This window comes from Pithys albifrons, chromosome 17 (assembly GCF_047495875.1).
Source record: "Pithys albifrons albifrons isolate INPA30051 chromosome 17, PitAlb_v1, whole genome shotgun sequence".
Classification (NCBI taxonomy): Eukaryota; Metazoa; Chordata; class Aves; order Passeriformes; family Thamnophilidae; genus Pithys; species Pithys albifrons.
Window position 1 is genome coordinate 573,273 of NC_092474.1, and position 25,544 is coordinate 598,816.

General features: G+C 44.3%; 2 protein-coding genes across 3 annotated transcripts; one reads left to right on the forward strand and one right to left on the reverse strand.

Moving 5' to 3' along the window:
* Window positions 1–507: 507 nt before the first annotated feature.
* On the reverse strand, window positions 508–6,908 carry UFD1 (ubiquitin recognition factor in ER associated degradation 1). Of its 2 annotated transcripts, XM_071572008.1 has the most exons (12): window positions 6,825–6,908; window positions 6,563–6,695; window positions 5,861–5,893; window positions 4,931–5,052; window positions 4,474–4,604; window positions 3,996–4,068; window positions 3,443–3,511; window positions 2,881–2,946; window positions 2,570–2,617; window positions 2,126–2,214; window positions 1,675–1,756; window positions 508–1,271 (listed from the first exon to the last, which is right to left on the reverse strand). In XM_071572008.1, exons 1-12 carry the CDS (start codon window positions 6,825–6,827, stop codon window positions 1,197–1,199), a joined length of 924 nt encoding a protein of 307 aa, XP_071428109.1. In that variant the 5' UTR covers window positions 6,828–6,908; the 3' UTR covers window positions 508–1,196. The 2 variants fall into 2 exon arrangements, with proteins under 2 accessions (XP_071428109.1, XP_071428110.1); XM_071572009.1 differs by lacking the exon at window positions 6,825–6,908 and having other exon boundaries at window positions 6,589–6,660.
* Window positions 6,909–7,446: 538 nt separating this feature from the next.
* CDC45 (cell division cycle 45) lies at window positions 7,447–20,457 on the forward strand. The gene is made up of 19 exons (XM_071571970.1): window positions 7,447–7,565; window positions 8,960–9,019; window positions 9,296–9,388; window positions 9,828–9,965; window positions 10,800–10,943; window positions 12,052–12,107; window positions 12,691–12,739; window positions 13,407–13,468; window positions 13,857–13,907; window positions 14,643–14,762; window positions 15,041–15,172; window positions 15,549–15,647; window positions 15,894–16,055; window positions 16,236–16,374; window positions 16,737–16,820; window positions 17,289–17,407; window positions 17,830–17,906; window positions 18,948–19,014; window positions 19,464–20,457. The coding sequence occupies exons 1-18, from the start codon at window positions 7,515–7,517 to the stop codon at window positions 19,010–19,012; spliced, it is 1,701 nt and encodes a 566-aa protein (XP_071428071.1). The 5' UTR covers window positions 7,447–7,514; the 3' UTR covers window positions 19,013–19,014; window positions 19,464–20,457.
* Window positions 20,458–25,544: the final 5,087 nt, after the last annotated feature.

The following is a 25,544-nucleotide window of genomic DNA, read 5'->3' on the forward strand; positions in this document are numbered from 1 at the left end:
CCGGGCGGCGCGTGACCTGCGCGCCCACACACCCCCGGGAACAGCCCCGGGAGGGACCGCGGGGACACCCCCGGGAACAGCCCCGGGAACAGCCCCGGGAGGGACCGCGGGGACACCCCCGGGAACAGCCCCGGGAACAGCCCCGGGAGGGACCGCGGGGACACAGCCCCGGGAACAGCCCCGGGAGGGACCGCGGGGACACAGCCCCGGGAACAGCCCCGGGAGGGACCGCGGGGACACAGCCCCGGGAACAGCCCCGGGAGGGACCGCGGGGACACAGCCCCGGGAACAGCCCCGGGAGGGACCGCGGGGACACAGCCCCGGGAACAGCCCCGGGAGGGACCGCGGGGACACAGCCCCGGGAACAGCCCCGGGAGGGACCGCGGGGACACAGCCCCGGGAGGGACAGCCGGGGACACCGCCGGGGACACCGCCGGGGACACCGCCCCCTCCCCCGGGAGGGGCGGGCGCTTCGATCTTTCCGAAATGAGCACACAGGGACGCAGCTGGTTACGAGGATCCTTTACTCAGCCCTTCAGGGCACCCGCGTCCCCCCAGGTGACACCGCACCGCGTTCCCAGCAGGGCGGTGCCGCTGGGTCTCGCCTCCTCGCCTGCCATTAGATTGCTAACTTATAGTATCTGAATTATTAAAAGGCATGTTATTAATTATAAATATAAAAAGCAGTTACAGGGGGGTTTTGCCTAGAGTGACTGATAACACCTGAAGCAAAGCTCAAGGAGAAGCCCTGCACAAAAGTCCTGAACACCAGAGTGTCAGCCTTGATCTGCACCACACCAAAGAGCTTACCTGAAATTGTGGCAAAATAGAGAGAGAGGGAGGAAAATACTAAGCAAAGAGTGACATGAGACCATCATTACTCAGGACATGAGGGGAGGATGTCGTCTAAGAACCAGATCTTTAGTAAGGTAGAGCTTGTTAGTCCTCAGGTTGATTAGAGATCTGTGTTCCCCTCTACAACATAGACAAAAAGCTCCTTCAGAATTCCCAGAACTCAGTTTTCAGCAGAAAATTAAGCCAGTCTGACAGCTCGGGTTGTAAACATGAAACCAAAACCAGTAAGAGGGTTCCTATGTTGCAAAACGACCTCTCCTCTCGACTGCAATAACTAAGATCCAAGATGCTGCAACTGTTTATTTTGCTCCTGACTAGTGGGAGGTAGCTCAGCTTAGGGCTTAGGGCTTCCTCCCCTTCTTGCGCAGGGACTGCCCCTCTCCTGAGAAGGCGATGAACCGGCTGCCAGACTCATCCTGCAGAAAGAGGGAAAAGGCTGTTACCTCTTTGCTCACTGCTTGTGTGTGATGAGAGATGAGTGACATTCCATCAGAGCAGCCACTGACTGCAGGCATTTCACAGCCTTCATCTAGATATTAACCACCTGCTCCCTGAAAATGCAATCAGGAGCACTTCAGAGACCTTTCAGCCAACTGAAATGAGTGTGCACAGCTCATTAAACACCAGGCCAAGCTTTTGATACATCAGTAACAAGGACACCCGAAGTTGCCTTCACTGAACTCACACCAGTGAACTGCTACCACTTTTCAACAGAAGTGTGCTGTGAAAATCAAGGACAGGGAGAGGAACCATGAACCTGGACCATAGTTCTAATGTTCTAATTCTGTGCAGGACTGGGGAACATTCAACCTTAGTTACCTCTTCGACTTTCTTAACCAGTGGACGTGAGTTTCTAATGAAGGTGATTCTGCCAATCTTGAAGTCATAGTTGGGAATCCCTCTGGAGAAAAGCATAAAAATATTATGAAAGAAGATTTATACCAACTACCCAATTGAACACAGCCAGACCAATTCTGTGACTGTCAGTGTTGTACCAACACTTGCTGTGGATTTCCATTACCAAATAATTCCAGAGGTAAACCCCTGAATTATTTTCTGAAGGTAGACATTCATTGCATGATGTGAATAACCAAATACTGAAGTTGCTGTGGAAGCTTGGCCACAGCCATGTTTCCATGCAGCCTGTGCATAAGACTTTATTTTCTAAAGGCAAACTTACAATGAAATTAGTTTATATTGCAAGGGTAGGAAAAGAAACCCATAACTCTGCTCAGACAGTGATCCTTGCTGACAACTGAATGAAACCCACCTTCGGATGTCTCCTGGTTTAATTGGTGAGGGACTTGGCTCCACACCTTTCTTCTTGCCATCCAGTCTGTTCCCAGAACCAGAGAATGCCTATGGATACATGAAGAGTTTTAATTTAACTTCTGGTATTTGACAATTCACCACACAGGGACACTATTCTGTAAAATCTTACAATTTTCATTTAGTTGTTTGATTCAGCATGTCTGGTTTTGGTGCTGATGAACCCTGGGTGTAGGGGCATGTTTCAGTCTCCCTTTTATAGGCTGCCCCTTACAGACAGCAAGTCAGGCAGTTCTGCCTGCAGTCACCACAGAACATTCACAGGCACTCACCAGGGAAATGACAAACATCTCCAAGAACAGATATCAGTATTTTGCAGTTGTTTGAAACAATTTTCCATCACCACTTTACCACATTCAGAAATGAGCATGAATAGGGGACTTACACGAAATCCCATGTCACTGACATATCCACTGTGGTCTGCTTCCACATCCTGGGAGGGGAAAAACAACTGAGTTCTTTGTGTTCATCTCGTGGCTGGAAACAGTCCCACATGGTTCTGACCAAACCAAACTTTCCAAAACCAACAACTGGTAAAAAACCATCTCCAAAGCAACATAAGTAAAAGATTCTGGTAAGGAAAATTTAACCTTAAGGATGTGTTTCAGGAAAAAAAGATTATGTTGGCACTCACTACTTCTCAAACAATGCTGCCCTCTAGGGAATACATCTTGGAAGAATGGAAGCTTAACCTACTGTGGTCTCTTCATGTTGTGCACTTCTTTCTGGTTCTTTGTACCCCAAAGGAGCATCAAAATCCACCTATTTACACAAAAAGCATGAAAACAAATGTGATTTATATTTTTATTTTAACCATAAGCTTTACATACAACTCCACAAACTACCATCACTACATTTGATCTAGAAAGGACTGAGGTTTATTTGGTAAACATTTTAACTCAAAACTAAAAAATGACTAAGCCTCCCAGGAATGGGCCTTAGCATGTAATTGGAACAGAACAGCAAAGCAGCAGCACAATATCCCTGGAGCCTGAGTCAGGAGAAGGCTGTGAAATGAAACCCAGCAGGACATACTGAAGCATCAAATGGTCAGCACTGCAGTCACCTGACAGTACCTGCAGTGCCACTCCAGACCAGGGATGTGGTTGCAAAGGCACATGGAGTTACTCTCCAGGGAGTCACACTCCCTGCCCCACCTGACTGCACCTTTCCTGCAGCACCAGAGCTGTCACTGCACCAGTGTCTCCTCCTCCTGGGAGGGCAGCTGGGGCAGATTCCCACATCAGCTTGAACTTACATTCATATCACACTCTATGATGGACACAGCCTTGTCTGGTTTGGTCTCCATGACCCGAAGCTCATAGATCTGAAACAGTAACAGAGATTTCAAGACTGCACATGGAAAAGCTCAGTTTTGTGTATAAGAAATGCACAGCTAAACCCTTCTGTTTAGACAGCTTCAAGAAAACTGAAGTAAGTGCTCTTTAGGTTGAGGACTGAACACTGCAGGGTCTCTACAGAACTTAAGAGCAAAGGTTTTTAATGTAGAACCTACCACTGTACCTTGCTGCACTTTTACTGTGATTCAATGTGCACTTGGAAAACAAATTAGGATAAATTCTGTTCCTTGGCTTGTAAAAACTTCAACAGCACAAAGACTTATTTTGTTGTGAGTCAACAAAAAGTTCAAACAGCAGCTCAGGGAAAGGTTTAAATGATCCCTTTTCCCCTCCATCAGAAAACCTGCTGCAAAATACCCCATTTGGAATTACTTGACAGCAACACTGCACAGCTCTGGGCTGATTGTTTCAGCACCAACAGCTGAACTCATCCCTCAGCCTGTTCTGTACCTTCTCATTGTAGTTGATGGCAATAACGTCCCCAGTTGTCAGACAGGCAAAGTTTCTCAAGGCATTTTCTAATCTTGGGAGTATGTTAAGACAAAACATTTGTTTTCAAGGTAACATCAAAGCTTTAAAGTTACTGCACTATAGACCTCTGACCCTTGGTCTCTCAAATGTGGTTTAAAAATCATCAGTACTGCAGAGATGGCCTTTTTAATAAACATCAGGGTGTACAAGTTCTCCAAGGAGACACTCAATATTAATTGAATTTTCAGCCAAGATTCCTGCTGCTTCCCTCCAGGCCACACTCTGTGCCACATCTCTGCACACCAGCTCTCCATCCCTTTTGTTTTCAGGAGGAGCAGCAGTACCCACCTACTACCAGAGGAGTATGAGTCACACCTGAAAAGTCAGCTCTGCTTGATCACTCCAGTTTGGGAGAAAACCTTTCTCACCCTGCTCCATAGTTGGATAGGAAGGATACACAGCTTTGGGATTGGTGATGTCAAGAAAATCTGGACTCTGTGGCTGAAATTTTGAGTAAGTAGCAACCTGCAGATTCACACTCTCCACTTGCACCAGGCCTCCCTCTTCCAGCAGCAAGTTCTGCATCATCTGCAAGAACAGAAACACAAGCAAAAGCCACTATCAGTATGTCTGATGCTTTCAAAAATCTCCTTCTTTGTGTGTATCTATCTTTGCTGGGGCCACCATCTTCCTTGAAATGCACCTGTTTACCAGGGTTGAATTTCAGGAAGAGCAGCCAGGTGCATCTTAAAGCACAGGCTGCTTTGCTTAGTCAACCTGTTGCAGAGGGAAACCTGAGCTCTGTCTGAAAGCTGTGCAGGAAAACACAGCAGAGACACACCCAGGGAACATCCCAAGTCTGTAACACTAAACTGGCAGCTCTGCAGTCCCACTCTGCAGGTTGTGGCACTCACCCAGTGGGGCAGGTAACATATGCCCTCATCAGCCACGAACTCCAGCACCCCGCAGTGCGTCAGCCGGTCCGAGTTCTTGTTGCTCAGCTTGAACAGCATGGGGTAGGTGATGTTCAGGCGGCCTGCAGGGAAACAACACGTGGGCTTGGCAGAGCCTCCTGAGGCTTTCAGAGAGCAACCACCACCAAGAGAAGGGGCCAGGCTGAAGGGAAGGATCCCCTCCCACCATTGCCCCAGCTGCTCAAACCACAAATCCAGGAGAGAAAGCAGATACACAAATGCAGCAATGGCACCACAGTTACAGCTCTCAATCCTCCCCCAGCATTTCCCCAGGCTCAGACACCAGAAGGCAGCAGGAATTAGGAATCCACTAATGTTACATTCTGGAACTATTATCATTCAGCATCTTCCTAATGACTTCAACAGGTCCTGCCTATGGTGAAATGAAATCATGACTAAAGTAACTTCTCAAAGAAATTCTGTTAAAACTCCAAGGTGGGGGGGAACCCCTTAGTTAAAAAGGCCCCCAAAGACCCTTCATGCTGTTGATTCAGTTGCTTTTCCCCAAGTCAAAGTTAATTATCACTTATTCTGTTCTTAAAATGAAGTTTGCTCCAGACAACATCCATGACAAGGCAGTTGAGATTAAGAAGTTACTAATTAGCTGTAACCATTCCCCTGAGTGCACTATTAACAGTTAATAAATATTGATCCATGGCTCAGGCAGCCCAACACTCCAGATGTCTGTACTTGAGACAGACAAACCCCATTAATTCTGACAAGAAAAAATACCTTCAAAATACAGTTTTTAACTAATTAGTCTCATTCTCTCTAAGTTAGACTTTAATAATAACTAAAACACTGTGATATTTGCCCACACATTTGCTGATATTTCTAATGCTGTTATTCCAGAATAAAATATTGACTTACTGAGTTGATCCAAAGCTGATGGTGGCATAATTACTACAGAAGAGAATGAGAATGTGAGGTTAGGAAAAGTACATCTGTATAGGGGTATATAACACACAATTGTATCATTTTTTTCTAAAATCTCCTTTTATAAAAAAGAGATTCTATAATCTCCTGCAAACTCATTTTTAGCCAGAGATTTCAGCAGGATCAGTCATGACAAATACACCTGTTATTGCAGATTCCAGAATTTAATCAGAAAAAAAATAGAGAAGTCAAACTTTCACAGTACCTACTACTGGAGAAAATGTTTCCTAAAGCTGATTTTACTTTGGGCTTACAGGTGTTCTTCAATGACCCCAACTCAAAGCATCGTGTCATTGATCTGACAGCCTGAAAGTGAAGCTGCCCAATTTATTATTCTCTTTGTTCAAGCCAAGAGAGGTGCAACAACAGGGTAGGGAGAGACGGTCCTTAGTCAGAAACCTCCATGGCTTATGTTGGATCCAATATCGTAACAGGAGAGTTTAAAAAACAAGACTGTCTTTTTCTAACGCCCACAAAGCCGGACCCATTTGTCAGGTTTTGAACCACAGGCAAGGCAGGACCAGACGCCTCCAGCCCCTCCTGCAGCCCCGCCCAACGCCCCCAGCCCCGGCATCGCCAACAGCCACAAACGCCCCTTCCGACAGGTTTATTAGTCAAAATAAAACAGGCACATACTCTTCCCGCCTTTCTCCACATCTGACCTGTCATTCGGCCCGGCCAGCATGGACACCGAGAAGCAGCGGTACTGCGTGGAGAAGCGGTTCTGGAACACGCGCGGGATGGGGTGGTCGAACATGTTAAAGGAGAACTAGAGCGGAAAAAGAAAACAAAACGCGACACCACAAAGGGAGGAACGCGTTAATCCGTATCTGCGGAGCGTCGCGGCACCCCCTGAGGGCTCCCGGAGCCGCCGTGCCCCGGTACCCCCCGTGCTCACCATGGCGGCGGGGGCTGCGGCGGGGCTCGCTCGGGGCTCGCTCGGGGCTCGGGCAGGGCTCGCTCGGGGCTCGGTCGGTGCCGCAGGTCGGGCCGGGTCGGGCCGGGGCCGCTCCTTCCCCTCACGGCTGTGCCGGCCCCGCCCACGGCCGCGCCCCTCCCGGCGTGCCGCGCGCCGCCCGCGCGGCCATTGCCTGTCAGGGCGGAACTGAATGTCTCTCGCCCGCACGGGCGGCCATCGCGGCGGCCCCTCCGCCCGCGCGGGGCTCTCCCGCCCACCGGGCGCTGTCGCGGCCCCGCCGCCTCTTGTTCGGCCTCCCTGTAATGGCAAAACGAGCAGCTCGCCCTCAGCAAAGATGGCCGACATGGCTACAAGGATTCCGCGAGGCGCTTCCGGATGGAGCCCCCTCGGGATTGGCCAGCCGCCCGCCTCCCCGCCTCCCGCCTCCAATTCCATTGGCGTAGGCCCAGAATGGGCGGGGCAGTTTGGGCTGCGGAGGCGGGGCTGCCGCGTCCCCACTGGCCAGCGCTCCCTGAGGCGCGGACCAATGGGAGGCGGCGCTGCTTTGGCGCCCAGTTTGAGCGGGGACGGCTCCGCTCCCGCCGCTCCCGCCAACCGCTCCCGCTCCTTCCCGCTCCTCCCGCCGCCCCTTCCCGCTCCTTCCCGCTCCTCCCGCCGCCTCTTCCCGCCATGTTCATCTCCGATTGCCGCCGAGAGTTCTACGATGTGATCGTCACCCAGGTGCGGGTTATGGGCTGGCCGTGACCGGGCTGTGGGTGCTACTGTGGGCGTTCCAGTGCCGGGCGGGCAGAGCGGCCCCCCGTCAGGGCTCTCTCTCGCTCTCCCTCCTCGCATCAAGGCTCTCTCTCTTCTCAAGGCTCTCTCCCCCGCTGAGGGGTGTCCCCCCTCAGGGCTCTCTCCTCTCCCTCAGAATTCTCTCCTCCCTCTCAGGGCTCTCCCGCTCTGCCCCCTCAGGGCTCTCCGCTCCCTCAGGGCTCCCTCTCTCTCTGTCCCACTCTCAGGACTCTCTCTCTGCCCCCTCAGGGCTCTCCGCTCCCTCAGGGCTCCCTCTCTCTCTGTCCCCTCTCAGGGCTCTCTCTCTGCCCCCTCAGGGCTCTCTCCTCGGGGGTCCCGCACTGAGGCTGCTGCCGAGGCGCTCCGGGGGCTCCGGGCCGGGCACTGGCTGCGAGCAGGGCCTGTCACCCGAGTCCTAAAAATCCCGGGATTTCTTTCCCTTCCCTGCCCTTGGAAACCCGAGACAAAGCTGCGCCAGCCGGCGGGGCCTCGCCCGGGTTTCACTTACAGTTCGCCTCCTCCCCCTCCAGTGCTCTGGGTGTTCTTGATCTTCTGCTTAACCGGGATATCTCCAAACTGTTCTTTTTCTTTGTCTTTTTAACCACTTTGGTGTTGTTTGCCCGGATTCTGTCATCGTTAAAGTTTCTGTTACAGCCTTTTTGTAGCAGATCTGGTTGGTTACTTTCATTTTTAACCCGCAGTTTGCTCAGCGCCGCTCACGGTGGATGTGCACACTGAGGTGGTCAAGCTTTGGTTAGACAATCCTTTGGCATTTCTACACCTGAATTATTGTGCAAATGGAGGGATTTCTCTCGATTTCTCCAACTGTGAGCAAAATCTAAAAAAATCCAAAACAAACCCAACCCCAGAACAAAACAAAGCAACACCCTTGCAAAACAAAACCAAAAAATCCACCCCAAAACCAAAAAAAACAAACCACCAGCTAATCCTGATTTAGGCAAAACTTCACGAGTTGCCTTGCTCTTACTTTTGTTGCATATTTGCTTTAATCAGAATTGTTCCAGATCCCGATGTGAAAAGCAAGGCTTTCCCAGACACAGGAAAACAGTTGTAGGGCTTGACTGGCCGTGAGCCTCCAAAGCTGTGAGTGAGTCACAGGAGTCTGTTGCACTGCCCTAAAGCTGCTGACATATTTTAGGTATCCTTTGGAGTTGCTTATTGTTCATATTTTTAGGGATCCAAAGTGGTTCATTTGGTTTGCAGTTCCATTTTATGCTTGTGCTGATCTCTCCTGAAATTTCTGGTCTGACAGTGCTCTCCATATTGGACATTTCAGATCTGGCACCTCTATTAATATACTAATTTTGTTATTTTTACAGCGTGTTCTTCTTCTTGTGGCTTCAGATGTTGATGCATTATGTGCTTGTAAAATACTCCAGGTAAGTCTTGGTTCATTATCACTGCAGCCCAAAGGAAATGTGCCCAGGGATCCTTTCAATGGGTTTGATCCAGGGAAAGGGTGAGGGTTCAATCTGCTTTTGTAACTTACTTTTATCCCTGAGCTATGACACTGAGCACTGGTGAGTCACACCCAGAGTTCATGTAGGTTTGTCCCTTGGGCTGTCCTTACTAGGGGGATTTGTGTGGGGTGGGATTTAGCGTTTTAAGGAGGGCTGTTCCCTTCCCCTCTGCTCACAGTGTTTGCTTCCCTCCAGGCTTTGTTTCAGTGTGACCACGTGCAGTACACCCTCGTCCCGGTGTCTGGATGGCAAGAACTTGAAACTGCCTTTCTTGAGCATAAAGATCAGGTGAGAAAACACCAGAAACGTTTTGAGCTGCAGCTCATCTCGTACAGAGATTCACTTCTTCCCTTCCCCAGGTCACAGTGTCAGCTCTGAAACTCTTGGTTTGTGATTACCTCAAAACTGTGGTGACATTTTTAACATACCAGCTGCAAACTCATCAAGCTTTTAATGTCAGCTCAAACTAATGTGCTTTAATTTTGATAGACTCAAATTAAGTTTGCACACCTTGAGATTTAAAGGGTGGTGCTGTTGGATGTCCCCAAATTTGGTGGTTTGTCTTAAAAAAAATTCTGCTACAAAGATGTCAAATATCAGAAAGCAAACACGAGTTTGGGCAATGATGAGTGTTCTGGAGGTTCTGTAAAGATATTTTCAGTCTTCTGTGTCCCCTGCTAATTTAAGTAACAAGCTTTGTCTTTTTTATTTCTGCTTTTGTTTGCAGTTCAAATACTTTGTTCTTATTAATTGTGGTGCCAACGTTGACCTTCTGGAAATCCTGCAACCTGAAGAAGGCACTTTCTTTTTTGTCTGTGACAGCCACAGGCCTATTAATGTGGTGAATGTTTACAATGACACACAGGTAAAGTCTTCTCTTTCATAATAAAATCCTTCCCACAGGTGGTGGGGCAGTGCTTTGCTGTGCTTTGGAAAGCTGCTGACAGCATTAGGTGGTGGGTGAGGAGGCAGCAGTAAAGAATGTTTGCAATATTAATGTACATGATCAGAAAAAAATCTGTTCTCAGTAGTAAAATCTCTACTGCCAGCAGGGTGAGAGTTAGAATCATAGAATCACAGAATCATAGAATGGATTGGGTTGGAAAAGACCTCCAAGATCATCCAGTCCAACCCTTGGTCCAACTCCAGTCCCTTTACCAGATCATGGCACTCAGTGCCACGGCCAATCTGTGTTTAAAAACCTCCAGGGATGGGGAATCCACCCCCTCTCTGGGCAGCCCATTCCAATGCCTGAGAACTCTCTCTGGAAAGAATTTTTTTCTGATATCCAACTTAAAGTTGTCAGTAGTCAGCACCTGTTAATCTTGTTATAAATCAAATTGCCATAAATCAGAGGATAAACACCCTCCAGAATGTACCATCTGTTATCTCTCAGCATCAACAACGAGAGTTTGAAGTATTAAGCAGAAATTATCTGATTTTAATAAACATTAAAAATTATAATTCATCCAGTAATGCTATAACAAAAAATATGGGATGTTTTTACTCTTATTTTGTGTACGTTATTATGGTCTTTGTATTAAAAGACTCTGGTTTTGGTGTGCCAGGAACTGACCACAGCCAAAATGAAGTTTTATTGTCTCTTACTAAGAACACTGAAGTTTTCTCATTTGTCATTTAAGATGTTTTACTCACTCAATAAGATACTTTATCTGAAATACATTTTTCTCCTTGGTAGATCAAGCTGTTAGTCAAGCAAGATGATGACCTGGACGTCCCTGCTTACGATGACATCTTCAGGGATGAAGAGGAGGAAGAGGAGGGTTCAGAGAACGAAAGGGAGGGCTCGGAGCCTTCAGACAAGCGCAGGCGTTTTGAAGAGGTGGGTTTGTTTCTGCTGCTCTGCTGGGAACAGAAGGAACATTAAACTTAGTGCTTATATTTTGCATCATAATAATGGGATTTGAGCTTAAAAATTGTGTCCCCTTGGATCAAAAAGTCAAGGGGATGAATTTAAAAGAACCCACTACAACAGGCAGACTTTCACATGCAACACCAGTTTATTTATCTGAACTACAGAGAAATATTTTCTCCTAATAAAAAGATGTTTTGACTTTGATTATGCATCATGGTTTGTGTAACCAGAGAGCTGGAGAGATCTGGCTCTGGCTCTGGGCTCTGGGCTTTGCAGCCTGGCAATAAAACCTGCTTAGACAGAAACCCTTTGTAAACAGTAAGTGTCAGAGAAGATGAAGCTCACAAATAGTTTGGCAATTCATTTTGTCTGTAAACCAACAAAAGGATATTATGGGATACACAAAAATGAAGTTTTCCATGTGTTATTTGTAGCAGGTTTTCTAGTTAGAGAAGGAAGCAAAGACATGAGACCAGGAACTCTAAGGGACAATGACCTATAAATCCATTCTTAGATTTAATAAATATCTCATTTTTCCATTAACATTGTACATTTTTCCTGCTAATCTACAAAGGGCACTATCTTAGCAAAAGCAGATATCAGAAATTCAAAGGAAAATTTATAAATAGTGTACCCAAAAGCTATTCTTGAATCTGTTCAGTATTTCACAAAGTCACTACTGATTCTTTGAGTTTTCAAACTGACAATGCTGTTAATGGAGCTTAAATATACAGTGAGTCCCTTTTTTGATTTCATTTTATACCTCCTGAATTTTTTGTTATAAATGGTAGGATCAATGTTCCTGGTGATGAAATACTATTTGAAGGTGAGCTAAATAAATGCTAGCACTGAAGATGTCATGACTTTGTAAAACTGTTCCTTGGGGAAATGTTTGATAATAACACTTTTCTCATTAGATGTTGGGCACAGCAATGCTTTTCTTTAGAAGAGTTAGTAGAAAAAACTTAATGATGAAGACTTTAATCACAGTTTTAATTAAGATTTAATCATGTATCTAGATTCTAATCTATCAGAATATTTTTTCTGGCTTTATAACATCCAAATTAATTTACAGGATGTGATAGAGAGGACGATGAAAAGGCGACAGAGGCGAGAATGGGAAGCACGAAGGTGTGTGGCTGATTTTTATGCTGCTTCTGTCTCTTTCTCTTCATCTTGGACTAAAGTCTTGTTAAGAACACAAACACGTGATACTGAGCTGTGGTTTGCAAGATGCTTTAGTTCTAATTATGTTCAAAAAGCTGAGGGATGTTTACTATATAAATATAAAACATTTAAATGAAGCAAGTTGTAAATAAGAATTTAAAATTTGAGTAGCAATTTTATTGCTTCACTTAAATAGCTGTAGTATTTTCATCTTGTCTATTTTAGGGTGAAATTGGTGCTTTTGTCTTCTTTTACATTTTTGTTTTATATTGTTTATAGGAATGGGCATGAACAGGTCAGAAAAATATTATTTGAGGAAAAACGATTTAATGATTTTTTTCTTTTTGGTTTATGAGTAATTTTAGTGTGTTTTCCACATTGTTACTAAAATCTATTTGCTTTGCATAATTTCCAGCCCAAGATTAATTATTTCCATTGCTAAAATGAAGTTTAAATATTATTTACCATTCATGGTTTATATTTTTAAATGGATCCAATGACCAGTTCATCGTTCAGTCAAATTTGTTGGTTTTTTAACCCCTTTTAGGAGAGAAATTCTTTTTGATTATGAGCAATATGAATACCATGGGACCTCAGTAAGTATGAACTCTGTTTGTCATAAAATCTCAAGGGGACAACAAAGATGTAATTGGACAATATCCAATGTTTTAATTGCCTATTATATTTATGTAATAATTATATGCAACATAATAATTTTATATCTTCTTATATAAGATAGATAGCTAGATAGATAGCTAGATAGATAGATAGCTAGATAGATAGATAGATAGATAGATAAATAGATAGATAGATAGATGATAGATAGATAGATAGATAGATCCAAGTAGCTTAACTTAGTTTCATGTTTTCTGGCTTTTTTCTTTAAGTCTTGGCAAAAATTTCTACACACAAACCACTCTAATGAAAAGACTTGAGCATGGAAGGGGCTTGTTTGTCTTTCAAAGTGTCAGGATATCCCAAACATGGCACTTGGGACATCAGACTGTTCTTTCTGTCATTTGTCCTTTGATTATATTTGCATTTTGTTAATTGTTTGCTTTATGTATAACCAGTTTTGCAGAGCTCTCTAAAATGTTTTTCTCTCTACTATCTTAGTAAGATGCTGGGAGACTGTCAGACACCAGCATGTTTTCTAGAGCTTTGGTGATGTGCTAACACAAGAAATTCACCAGTGTTCTGTTTGTTTAATGAAGTGAGAGGCTGGTGGTTGTTTATCTGCCCCTTTGCTTCCCTCTCCCTCAGTCTGCGATGGTGATGTTCGACCTGGCGTGGGTGATGTCCAAGGACCTGAACGACATGCTCTGGTGTGTTCTGTTTCCATCCTCCTTTTCATGAAGGGCAGAACCCTAAACCCATAGCCATGACAGGCAATATTTCCCAAAATTATTTGGCTTCAGGATGAGGTTCCAGTTTCTCTGGTGAGGGAATGCAATTCTTCAACTAGAGGATGTTTCTGTGTAATTAACAACAAGCATCCATAGATTTTGCTTGGGAAAGGGAGGGTGGCACTGTCAGTGTGTGACTGCTGAAGAGGGAATGACAGCACATGGTTTGTTATTAACTTCTGTGTAATGTGGATAAACAGTGTTTCTGATTTTTCTGTTACATACATAGAGGGTTAAATATAATACACTATATTGGAGTATTTCTTGCTTTAACTTTTTCTATTTCTCTTTTCCTCAAAATTTTTAGGTGGGCAATTGTTGGCCTGACAGATCAGTGGGTCCAAGATAAAATCCCTCAGTAAGGAAGATTTTTTAAAACTTATTTTTATTATTATTTATTTTCCTGTCTTTTAAAATCTGTTTTTAGAAGTAACTAGCAACAATTAATAGAGATCAGGAAACCTAAGGGAATTATTATAACAGATGTAATTAATAAACAATGGCATTAAATATCCTAATCACTGAATGTGACCTGATGCCTTCCAAAAATGGGAATATATATCTGAAAAAAATATTTTCTACTATTTACAATTTTTAAACTAACTTTATTTTTCACAAAATTATAAAACAATAATTTCAGATCTTGGAAAAATTGGTATTTAGTAGCAGTTTACCTAAGTATGAACTTGATAAGAGTGTTATTAAATGAAAAAACTTGTGGGTTCTGTGTCTTCCAGCTGCATTTTCAGTTTTAATTAGCAATTTTTAGATTTTTATTTCCTACCAGATATGATCAGAATTCCAGTATTATGTGTAGAGACTTTAATTCTGCTGCTCTGTTGTTACTTTTGAGGAGATAAATGTAATAGGTAACTAATTTCATGGGTCAGTCTGTCTCAGTATTGCTATTTTTTTTCTCTTTAGTTTAAATTGCCTGAGTGAGTGGCTGAATATTGAAAAGACATTATTTAACAAGTTGGGGTATTTTAAGATGCTTTCATGCTGCTGCCTCCATGAAACATTTTTGTGTTCTGGTAATGAAGAACAGAAGCTCCGAGGCAGCAGGTGAGGGAGGGCTTTGTTTCTGTTGAAGGATGAAGTACGTGACTGACATCGGGGCCCTGCAGCGCCACGTGTCCCGCCACAACCACCGCAACGAGGACGAGGAGCACTCCCTGTCCATCGACTGCACCAGAATAGCCTTTGAGTATGAGTATCCTTGCAGCAGGCTGGGCAAAGAGCCCTCCTGAGTTCTGCCCTGGGGGGAAAATCCCAGCACCATCTCTGCTGCTGGGAATGGAGTCAAAAGGAATGGAAATTCGAATGTTCTGTTGTAAATGAGCCCTCCTTCTGTTACATCCCCTGTATCTGACATAGTACAGGGAGGTGACATGTAAGAGCAGCTGAGTACTCCCTCCTAGCTGTGGAGTTGTGTTAGTTTGTGCCTTCAAATGACTGTGTTCATGGTTATTGGCCCTAACTCCTGCCCAGCCTGCGCCTGGCCCTGTACCAGCACTGGTCCCTCTACGAAAGCCTCTGTAACACCTCATACACCTCTGCCAGGCTCAAGCTCTGGTCTGTACAAGGGCAGAAGAGGCTCCAGGAGTTTTTGGCTGACATGGGGTGAGTTATAAAACTTTGTGTCTTGAATAAAGGATTGCTTTTTTCCAATGAGTTATGGGGACAATATTCAGAATACAGCCTGTAAGTGCTCAGCTTGTTAGATTGTAAATTGTTGTAGGGCTTTGAGTAGGTGGCAGTGTCTCTGAGTTGTCATGCAATTTGTGCCTTGGTTTACAAGGAACACTTCAGCTCTCTGCCTTGATGGAATGGAAGGTGAGTAAATAACCTCTGCTTCCTCATATCCACCTTTTAATGACTAAAGAAAAATGAATGTAAACAAGCTTATAATGTAAACAAGCTTATAAGTCTTATAAAAAAAGGCAAAATATTTTTCTTTTGCCATACCTATTAGTGTGTTTTTTCCTTCTGTTTTCAGTTTGCCCTTGAAGCAAGTGAAACAGAAATTTAATTCCATGGACATAAGTTTGAAAGAAAATCTTCGGGAGATGATTGAAGAATCTGCAAACAAATTTGGGTAAATTGCTTTAAATACAGAGGCCTTACCTGAAAATACTTTTCAATGACATTCAAATATTTTTAAAGGAAGATCTAACATCTTGTTTTTAAAAAATGTGGTTCTGAGATTGCCAGAGTAACACAAGACTCATTGCAAATGTTGGGACTGGATTTGTCCTTGTGCTCAAACATTGACCCATTATATCCTCAGTATGTTAATGCTGATAATGTTAATTAGCTGTCCTGGGTTTATTTCATCTTGCAGAATGAAAGATTTGAGAGTTCAGACCTTCAGCATTCACTTTGGCTTTAAGAACAAGTTCTCAGCAAGTGATGTAGTTTATGCAACAACATCTCTCATGGAGAATATAGAGAAAGAGGGGCCTGAAACAACTAATTTCATTAGAGCTTTGGACAGTCTCTCCAGGTACAGGAAATGTGTCTCTTCATTTTTTGCAATTTTATTTAGGGAACACGGATTATTTATCTCATGTATTGTTGCTTCATAAGCTATTAAAAATTATATTACCTCTGTGAATAGTGTTTAGGTTTCCTTTTTGTGTGAAAAGCTTTATTTTTATAAGAAAGTGTCCACTTTCTGCTGCAGGGGTAACCTGGACAAGCTGCACCAAGGACTGGACCTGGCCAAGAAGCAGCTCCGTGCCATTCAGCAGACAGTGGCCAGCTGTATTTGCACCAACCTTGTCATTTCTCAGGGGCCATTTCTCTACTGCTCCCTCATGGAGGTCAGAATTCTGGTTTTAGCTCCTCATTTGACTCTCCTTTTCGTCTGTATCACCCTTGAATAACAATTTTCCCAACTGCTTGATACCATAAGAATTACTCCTTAAGAAAGAACCTGTTTCTCTGTACTGTGCTGTCCTGATGGGTCAATATGGACACGTGCTCTGAACTTGCCAAAGGAGGAATCAGCCCTTGCAAAGGGGAGGGGGATCACTGCAGAGCTGGGTGACCCAAACTCCTGGGCTGTAATGGTTCTTGGCAGTGTTCTTTGAGCCACAGAAAGCTTTTAGGCTTATCAATAATAGTAAAAACAAGTAAGTTTAAGAATCATCTTGGATTGTAATTGAAATTATTCTTTCCCTAGGGCACCCCAGATGTGAAGCTGTTTTCCAAGCCAGTGTCTCTGTGCCTGCTTAGTAAAAACTTACTCAAGTCTTTTGTTTGCTCTGTAAGTAAATTAAAATTTTTTGACTCTCAAACTTCTGGCCAGTGTAGCAATTATGGTTCTGTTGGGTATTGCAGTTGATTATTAAAAACATAACATGGAACTATTAATACTTTTCTGCTAAGTGGTTGGATAATTTTGGCATATCTGTCAATGCTGCTCTAGGAAGGATACCTATCTGAGAGACTTCACAGCATTAGAGAGTTTTTATTACTAAGATAATTCCACTCTAAATCTTCGTGCAATATTGTAAGTTTTGAGGGAGCACATCACTGAAGTTTGTACTGGTCCTTAAAGTGACTTTTGCTGTAAGGAAGAAGGGGCTTAAGAGATCATGTAAAGAAACCACCTGCTGTTAAACTCATTACAGCTGTGTCCTTAGATGAATGTTGGTAGTCCTGTGCTGTGTGAAGAGCTGATACTAAGTTGCTTCCTGAGCTTTGTCTAAGATAGAGGCTTTGTGACCTCCAGACCAAAAACAAGCGCTGCAAACTGCTGCCCCTGGTCATGGCCGCGCCCATGGACGTCCAGCAGGGAACTGTGATCATGGTGGGGATCCCTCCAGAGACAGAAAGCTCAGACAAAAAGAAGTAAGCATGGTGTTTAGAAACTTTTACTTGAAGTTACCTAAAGAGTAATCCTGTGTCTGAAGTAAATATTTATTTCCTGTACCTGTTTAACTCTGATTATGCTGACTTGGATTGTGTCCTTCTTAACCCATCATTTGCATACGGTGTGGATGACACACTTTGACAGAGGATACAGATCCTCAGGACCTTTTTTCCCTCTGTCTGAAAAGAGGGAACTCGTTCACTACATGGCCCATGACATTATTTCTAAAAGCCTTCAATGTAATGACTTTTCACATGTGAATAAGTGAAGTGTGTGCTGAGAACACGACACCTGAAAACCATTTTCAGCTCTCTCAAGGCAAGGAGGAAGTTCCATACATCTACCTCAGTAAATATATCCTTTCTTGTGGTGCTCAGTTGTGTTTCTGCTCCCGTTCCAGCTTTTTCGGGAGAGCCTTTGAGAAGGCCGCGGACAGCACCAACTCCAGGACTCTGCACAACCACTTCGACATGTCCAGTGAGTGTCGCGGCTGCCGTGGCAGTTCCCGCGCGGGCCCGCAGGGGGCACTGTTGGCGCGGGCTCGCTTTGTGTGGGACTGGGGGGTAGCGGGGCTGTGCCCGTGTCCGTGCCCGTCCCAGTGCCCCTGCCCATCCCAGTGCCCCTGCCCATCCCTGTGCCCCTGCCCATCCCTGTGCCCATCCCCGTGCCCCTGCCCATCCCCGTGCCCCTGCCCATCCCCGTGCCCCTGCCCATCCCTGTGCCCATCCCTGTGCCCCTGCCCATCCCCGTGCCCGTCCCTGTGCCCGTGCCCGTCCCTGTGCCCGTGCCCGTCCCCGTGCCCCTGCCCGTCCCTGTGCCCGTCCCTGTGCCCGTGCCCGTCCCTGTGCCCGTCCCCGTGCCCCTGCCCGTCCCTGTGCCCGTCCCTGTGCCCCTGCCCATCCCAGTGCCCCTGCCCATCCCTGTGCCCCTGCCCATCCCTGTGCCCCTGCCCGTCCCTGTGCCCGTGCCCATCCCTGTGCCCCTGCCCCAGCCTGGTGTGAGCAGCAGTATAAACACAACCCACGTTATTTCTCACTCTTTTCCAAGTGCTGTCTTGTGCAGAAACTATAAACTGCAAAGCATTTCTTTTAGAGCAAATCTGCCTTCAGCATGTACGGTGGGTTTCACTGTGCTCCTCAATTCACAATCTATGAGCTTATCTGTATTTCGCAAACCAACTCTGGTATTGATGAGATACTTATTTGCCTGTCTTTGTACATGCTTGCCAAAGAGGTAGTTTGTAACAGTACATACTTATGTATCCATGTGGAACAAAGAAGCTTGTTTGGGTTTAACAAGTGGCTGCCACATCCTGTAGTGAGCACCTCGAATCAGTTTGCTCAAATCTAAGCACAAAATAACGTGCTTTGATTTTGTCCAAATAAATACCTTTTCCTTTTCCTTCTTTATTCCTATAAGATTGTAAATTAGCATACTCAGGATTATTGTTCTTCAAATATGCCATCTGATGTATCATGCAGTTACTTGCATGTTGTAATAAAATATTTCATATTTTAGTAATTGAATTGAAGACAGAAGATCGGAGCAAATTTCTGGATGCCCTCATTTCTCTCTTGTCCTAAGGGTAAGTTTTGTTGTCCACGAGCTTTTCTTTCATTATTCTCAACTTTTTGAGGCTTCTTAACTCCAGCTGGAAAAGGAGCATCTTTTTGTGCTGTGGGTGACATGGTGGGATTAGTTAATTGTGGTTAATACTCTGTTACTGAGTTGGCTTGTTCTGATGTGGAATTTTGGCCACAGCAGTGCCTGGCTTGGCTCTGATGTTACTGCAGAATGTGCATTTTTCTTTTACAGTGTTGAGGTTGTAGCCTATGCCAGTGTGTAGTTTTTACCTCCAGTAGAGATGGGGAGATCAGGCTTTATTTTCAGCCCAGCTGATGTGTCTCCTACGCTGCACTCCAGCGTTTGGCAGCAGAATCGTGTGTGGCTCCCAAGGTTTCTGTATCCACTTGTTTCTTTCTTCACACTTTGACTACTGATTGTTTTCTGTTGTCTTCTGCCCTTGTTACACAGTGGTGCCTTTTGGCTCCTCGTGCCAGAAGCTGAGGATCAGACCCTCTGGAATCCTTTTGGATGTTCCAAAGTTCATGGTGCTGAGTTGGGATGTGTTTTGCTTTATCTTAGGAACTGGTGCAGGTCTGGACTGTTGTTTTTATGCCTCTTGGGAGGTCAAAAGGATTTTGACCTCAGCACACAGTTATTCAACACTTGTTTCTCCAAACATCCCACCCTCCTAAGGACTATTTGTAAATAGAGCTTCTTTCTGTCAAAGTTGCTTTTTAACTGGACATGCTCCTGTGATGTTTGGTTGTTGACTGATAACAAATAACATGTTTTGAGGAAGTTCTGTATTTATTTTACCATTCAAATGTGCTTTAAAATTGTCTTGAGTGGTTTTTATTTTTTTAAACAAACTATTTAAAACTCTCCTTGAAATTCTAGAAAGTTGAACCTGTTTTTTTGTACTATCAGGTTGAAGTTGTTTAATTGAAAGAACAGTTTTGTGAGACAAGTTTTAAGATTTTAGGGCTTTTAAATTCAAATACTGAGTAACTGCCAAATGCAAAATGTGAGGAATTCCAGTGTCAGTAAAGCCTCTTTAGTCATGCACAGTGATACTCTATTGTCACTTGTAGCTTGACTTCAGGAATAACTTTACTGGGAAGTCTAAAATACTGGGATGATTCTGTGTGGACTGTGGCACATAAATGTTGAAAATGTAGCTCGTCCTTTCCATAACAGATTTTGTTTTATTTGGTCCTGTGAAATGGCTTTTGGCCTTAACCTGCTGTACTTTGGTGGGTGTGCAAAGGTGTACATTTGGAATTCTTCTTGCAATGTTTACTTGAATTCTCTGTGACTTCAATGTTTCCCTGTATTATAACATATAAAGGTTATGCATCATTACATCATCCTTTGTACATATTTTAATGCAGATTAATTTAATATTAAACATGACTTAAATGTACCCAACAGAAACCTAATTAAACTATATATTTTTATTGAAACAAAAGTGATTTTTTAGGGTTTTTTATATGTTGTCTTCTTATATGAGTAAAATTGCTGTGCCAGGCTGGGATGGCCAAAAATTGTGGTCCTGAGATTAGACATAATGCTGCCTTTTGGTTTTGCAGTGTTACTGGGCAGTATTGTCAATAAATGATACCCCCCTTAGCAGCACAGTTCAGACTTCACCTGCCCTCAGTCACTGTCACATTTCTGAAGTACCCCCTGTGCCTTCAGCCCCTGGAAATGCAAACAGAAGGTTCTGTTGTGTTTGAGCACTGGCAGCAGTGCCAGGCCCATCTCGGTGTGCAAGGTGTGGCTCTGAAGGGCACGTCTGAACACATTCACTTTATCTTTCAGTTGCAAAGTGCTGAGTGAGAAATGTAGGAAAATCAGTTGTTTATCCAAAGGATCATGACCATTTCCACAGCACTACATGACTGTACCTAGTTCAGCCCCATCGTGCTTCTAGATGTAAGTACCAGAGGGAAATGGGAGTACAATGAGCTTCAGTGTGTGAGACCTGCTCTGTGTGCACAGGAGGAATAACGTGTGCCAGGGGGTGCATCTTCCACATCCTGGAGCTCTGAGTCGTGGTTCAGTGGCCATCCATCAGGAAACCCCAAACAAAAACTCAATTGCTGATCTACTCCCTGTGCAAAACTCTTACATGGGGGAAAATGTTGAGAAAGGCATGAAAAAGCATGGGCATGTAACACCCCAGGTTAATTCCTACATTAGTGCTGGGGTTTCAGTACATGGAATAGTTTTGATGGGCACCTGAGCAAGCTCTTACTTTTATCTTTTTGTCTGGGGTTGGTTTTCATGGTTTTTACCTCTGACATCTCCTTTGAATCTGTGTGAGCCCCTTCATCTCACCTCAGCAAATCTCCCATTGCTGTTTGTTTGCCCTGTCCCTCTTCTGGCACTCAATGCATTTGCTCCCTTCTCCTTTAAGGGCATGTTTGAGTTCTGCCACCTTCTCCTGCTCTTGTCATAAATACAGATCTTGCCTGTGTGTGTTTCTTTCAGTAGGTGATTGCCAGGCTTGGAAAAATGGGCAAGTTTTCAGTCCTGTGCACCTTTGTCTTCATATTATATCATGCTGGGCAGATGAGAAGCAGGAGCTAAATTTTCTGCTGGGGTGTGTTTGCAATTGCTTTACTGGGAGGTTCTTTGATGAAACTGATGTGTAATGTGAAATTTAAGCTTTCCTTGTCCCTCCTTTATTGTTTTTGGGAGATTTGCTGGTTTTAAAGGTTTTCTTTTTCCCAAGATCTACTGGAAGTGCCAAGAATGCTTTTGCAAATTTTGGAATTGATCAGCTGTTGAAGTGATCCCAAGGCCAGCCAAACGTGGCCACAAATCAGTCAGGAATGTGGAATTCTGTGTAAAAAGAAAGTTATTAAATCTGTGTGGATGCCTGAAGGAGTTTTTGCCAATAGAACTTTTGCAGGTCAGCCCTTGACAACATGTGCAATAGAACCAGATGCTCCTTACGTGGTTTATTCTGTGCTGTAGAATTTGTAATTAATGTGCTAATTTCACTTGGAGAATCCTCATATGAGGAAATTGTGGAACAGCTCCTTTAGGCAGCAGTAACTGGGTGGTTTGAGTGACCCCTTGAAACTGGTGTGTAGGCTGGGTAGAAGGGTCACTTCCTACAGTTTGGTGTTGGACAGGGACTCTGTGCCAAGAAATCTTGACATCTCTTCATTAATTGATAATTATGCTTTGGATTGATTTTTCCCAAACAGAAAATGTGGCCCTAAAAAGTCATTTTAAAACAAATACAGTACTAAGAAATCAAGTTAGTGTCTGAAGTGTGTGGTGATGTTCCACCTACAGCCCTGTGTGAATGCAAGCAGAAACATTCCCTGAGGATTACATTGAACCTGCAGTAATTCTTTCTTCCAATGTGTTTTCTTTTTTCAATAGTAGCCTCCTAATCACCTCATCAAATTATTTCTGCTGCTGCTAATCTGTTTTAGAGACTAATAAAAGTATGAAACAAATCCTTTGAAATGTTTTACTTTTTTTCCAACAAAATAAAATAATGAAAATCCTTAAATACCAAAGTACTGAAGTAGCTGAACAAGCTGATTTATCCCATTCCTGCTCAGTGATTCATGGCTGTTTCCTTTCTGGGGTGATAAATTTAAACATAATTGAAGTTGCACAGTAAGGACCTCATTTGACTGGAATTAAAGTGAATCCCTTTCCACTAAAGAATCCTGGTGCCTTAATAGACTTGGACTTACCAACATCAAGATTTACATAGTGGGTAAGACTTAATTCTTACCTCTTTTGCTATTTCTCTTTAGGGGGAAAAAAGGAAGGATACTTGACTATACAACTGTCTTGTATGAAGGAGATACCAGGTCTGTGCCACTTGAACTGTGGCAGTAACAGCCACGGGGGGAGGCCAGTGGGCCACTCACTCTGTCTTGGCCTCTGTAATGTCCAAAGCAGGTGCTAGGAAATAGTCCAGAGACAAAGCAGCTGCATATGCTCCTTCCTTCCACATACAGCAAGTGCTGGCCCAGTCCTGTGCCCAAGGACATCCTGAGCCAGGTGTGGTTTCTGTCCTTGGTAGCTGTCAGTGGCTATCTCTGAATCTGAATAACTTCCTGCCAGATCCTTGCAGAGTTCCAGTCTGTGCAATACCCTTATTCAGTAGATTTGCAGCCTGGCTAGATATGGTAGGAAAAACTACAACTTTGCAGTACTTTTTCCACTTGCCAAGTGCTAGTTTATTGAATGGTCTGTAGTTCCTGCCTTTCTGTGTACTCTTCAGTCTGTAAAACTTGGTTGTATTGCCCACAGTCATCTCTTGCCAGTCTGAAGAATCACATCCTAATTTTGCCTTTCCCAGAGCTGTTCTGTATCTTGATTACCATCGTTGTCTCCTCTTGATCCACTTTGGACAGGGAGAGCAAACCCTGCAGACCATACTCAGGCTGGGGATGCTCAAGCCTATGCAACAGTGTAAGTGTTGCCTGTTCTCTGTCCCTCTGTTTAACAATTCTTAACACACACTCTGCCCTTTTGGCAGCTCCTTGCTCTGATCTGAGTGGAATTGATCTGGCTGGTGTGACACCAGTCCCTCTCTCATCACTGTTAATGGCCCAAATAGATGATTTTGTGGGGGTTTTCTTGCCATCTGCATCACTTTATACTCATCAATGCAGAAAGAAATCTGTTCCCTGGTGGTTATTTTACAAGTCAAGGCAAGAGCCCAACTGGTCTCCTGCACTGAAAGGCTGGTGGTAAAAAACCACAGAGGAAAAAAGAATCCAGAGTCTCCATCATTGTACACATAAGTGTATTGAAAGAGTATAACCTGATCATTAGAGGGTTTTGCTTTGATTTAGAGGAATATGCCTATCCTTAGCTTGTCTCTCATGCTTTGGTACTTAGAGGAAAACATGGCAGATACTACAACAATATGGGCTGTAGTTCATGAGCCATATAACCTTTATCTAAAGGATCTGCTCTTCCTTCCCACTCTGCACTCTGACTGCTCCCTCAGAGCTCGGGGTTTATGGCACAAGCAGTAAATCAGATGCTGCAGAGTCTGATGTTTTTATCTGCCCTATCACCAGTTCCTGTGAGTAGAGAGCAACCATCACCTGTAAACCTGACAGGAGCCCAGAGAGCCACTGCAGTCCTGAGAGCTGCTGTTTGTTTAGTTAAATCCAATGTCCTCCAGAGTGCAGGCAGGAAGGGTACCTTGGAATTGTCATTTTGGAACCTGGGATCCCAATGTCTTAGACTATAAAGGGAAAACTAACGCTGAGAATTTTGAAGACAACTTGCATGCTTTGATTTCACTTTTTCCACTCCTGTTTTCGGGACTGCATTTCCAGTCCTTGTTTGTCCATAAATACAAGAGGAATAAAACGTTACATCTTTCTAGGTCAGATCACTCCAGTCAAACCAGTCTGGAGTACCCCAGTTTTAAGGTCCAAGAGAGGAAGTTTTAAAATCAGTCTCTTTTTGTAAAGAAGGGAATACAGAGCAGGATTTATTAGAAGGCAAATGGAGTAATCAGAGCCCAGAAGGAATCAAAACATAAGACCCCAGGCCTGTTCTCAGAGCAGTAAACAACCTCATCTGACTGTTGATTTGCTGTATCTGTCAATCACGATGGTTTTGATGGGCTTGATTCCCTCATAGAAGGACTATTCTTGAAAACATTGATTTGAAAGTTCCTTTGTGAGTAAGTCTGGCTTGTCAGAGGGAAAGTAAGCAGTGAAATGTTTGTTTCTTTAAATGGAAAAATTGAAGTCCCTCTTGGCTCTTGTGTACCATTGTTGGCTTCAAGGTGGTACTGAAAGTTCCCTTTGGATCAGATTCAAGGACTAAAAAATGCTGCCCAGGGTGGAGCTCAAAAGTGCCACCTTTATGCACAAGAATTTGGGTATAAACACTTTCTCAGCAGGAAACACTGCAGAACATTCACCAGGGAAAGCAAATTATGGGAGCATTTATTTCAGACTGGACTCTCCTGTTCAAGCATTTTCCACTTTGATTTTTGTCATTCAGAAGGTGGCAGAATTAGAGAAGCAAACCCAAGGTCCAACACATTCAAAGTAGGCAAGGGATCCTTTCCTCAGTTGCACCCAAACTCGGGACATCCCCGAGTCTGACAGAGCAGACTGTCGGTTTCCCAGTCACTGCCGCTGGGAGACAGAACCGCTCTGAGTCCTTCTGACCCCCAGGGCAGTTGTGGCTGCCGAGTTCTCTCCTGGCACGTGTTGCCTTGACATGCTACTGCCTCGTGTGTGTGGGCAATACACCAAGATCTCAGTAATGAGAGACAAAGAATTGTCTAATAATTTGATATCACAACAAGCAATTACCAGAGGCTTTCCTGTGTGCTGTTCTCAACTTGCTGAGGGCTCAGAACATCCTCAAGTCAGAGTTAAAATCAGCCTCTATGGAGAGAGCTTCCCACAGGAGTTTGTGGGCAAGCCCAATCTTACCTCCTGATCTAAACTAAGCTTAAATGTGTGCACAGGCTGTACCCAAACATAGTTCCCTCCAGTGCTGGATCTGGGTTTATTGAGATATCTGGGGATTTTT

What these genes read in the sequence shown, in the direction of transcription:
- CDC45 (XM_071571970.1), top strand. Translation starts at nt 7,515, where the DNA reads ATGTTCATCTCCGATTGCCGCCGAGAGTTCTACGATGTGATCGTCACC. An exon ending in CGAGAATGGGAAGCACGAAG is followed by an intron (nt 12,108 to 12,690) that starts GTGTGTGGCTGA and finishes AACCCCTTTTAG; the next exon opens with GAGAGAAATTCTTTTTGATT. An exon ending in GCTTTGGACAGTCTCTCCAG is followed by an intron (nt 16,056 to 16,235) that starts GTACAGGAAATG and finishes TTTCTGCTGCAG; the next exon opens with GGGTAACCTGGACAAGCTGC.
- UFD1 (XM_071572008.1), bottom strand. An exon ending in TCATAGAGTGTGATATGAAT is followed by an intron (nt 2,947 to 3,442) that starts GTAAGTTCAAGC and finishes TTGTGTAAATAG; the next exon opens with GTGGATTTTGATGCTCCTTT. An exon ending in TGGTTAAGAAAGTCGAAGAG is followed by an intron (nt 1,272 to 1,674) that starts GTAACTAAGGTT and finishes CTCTTTCTGCAG; the next exon opens with GATGAGTCTGGCAGCCGGTT.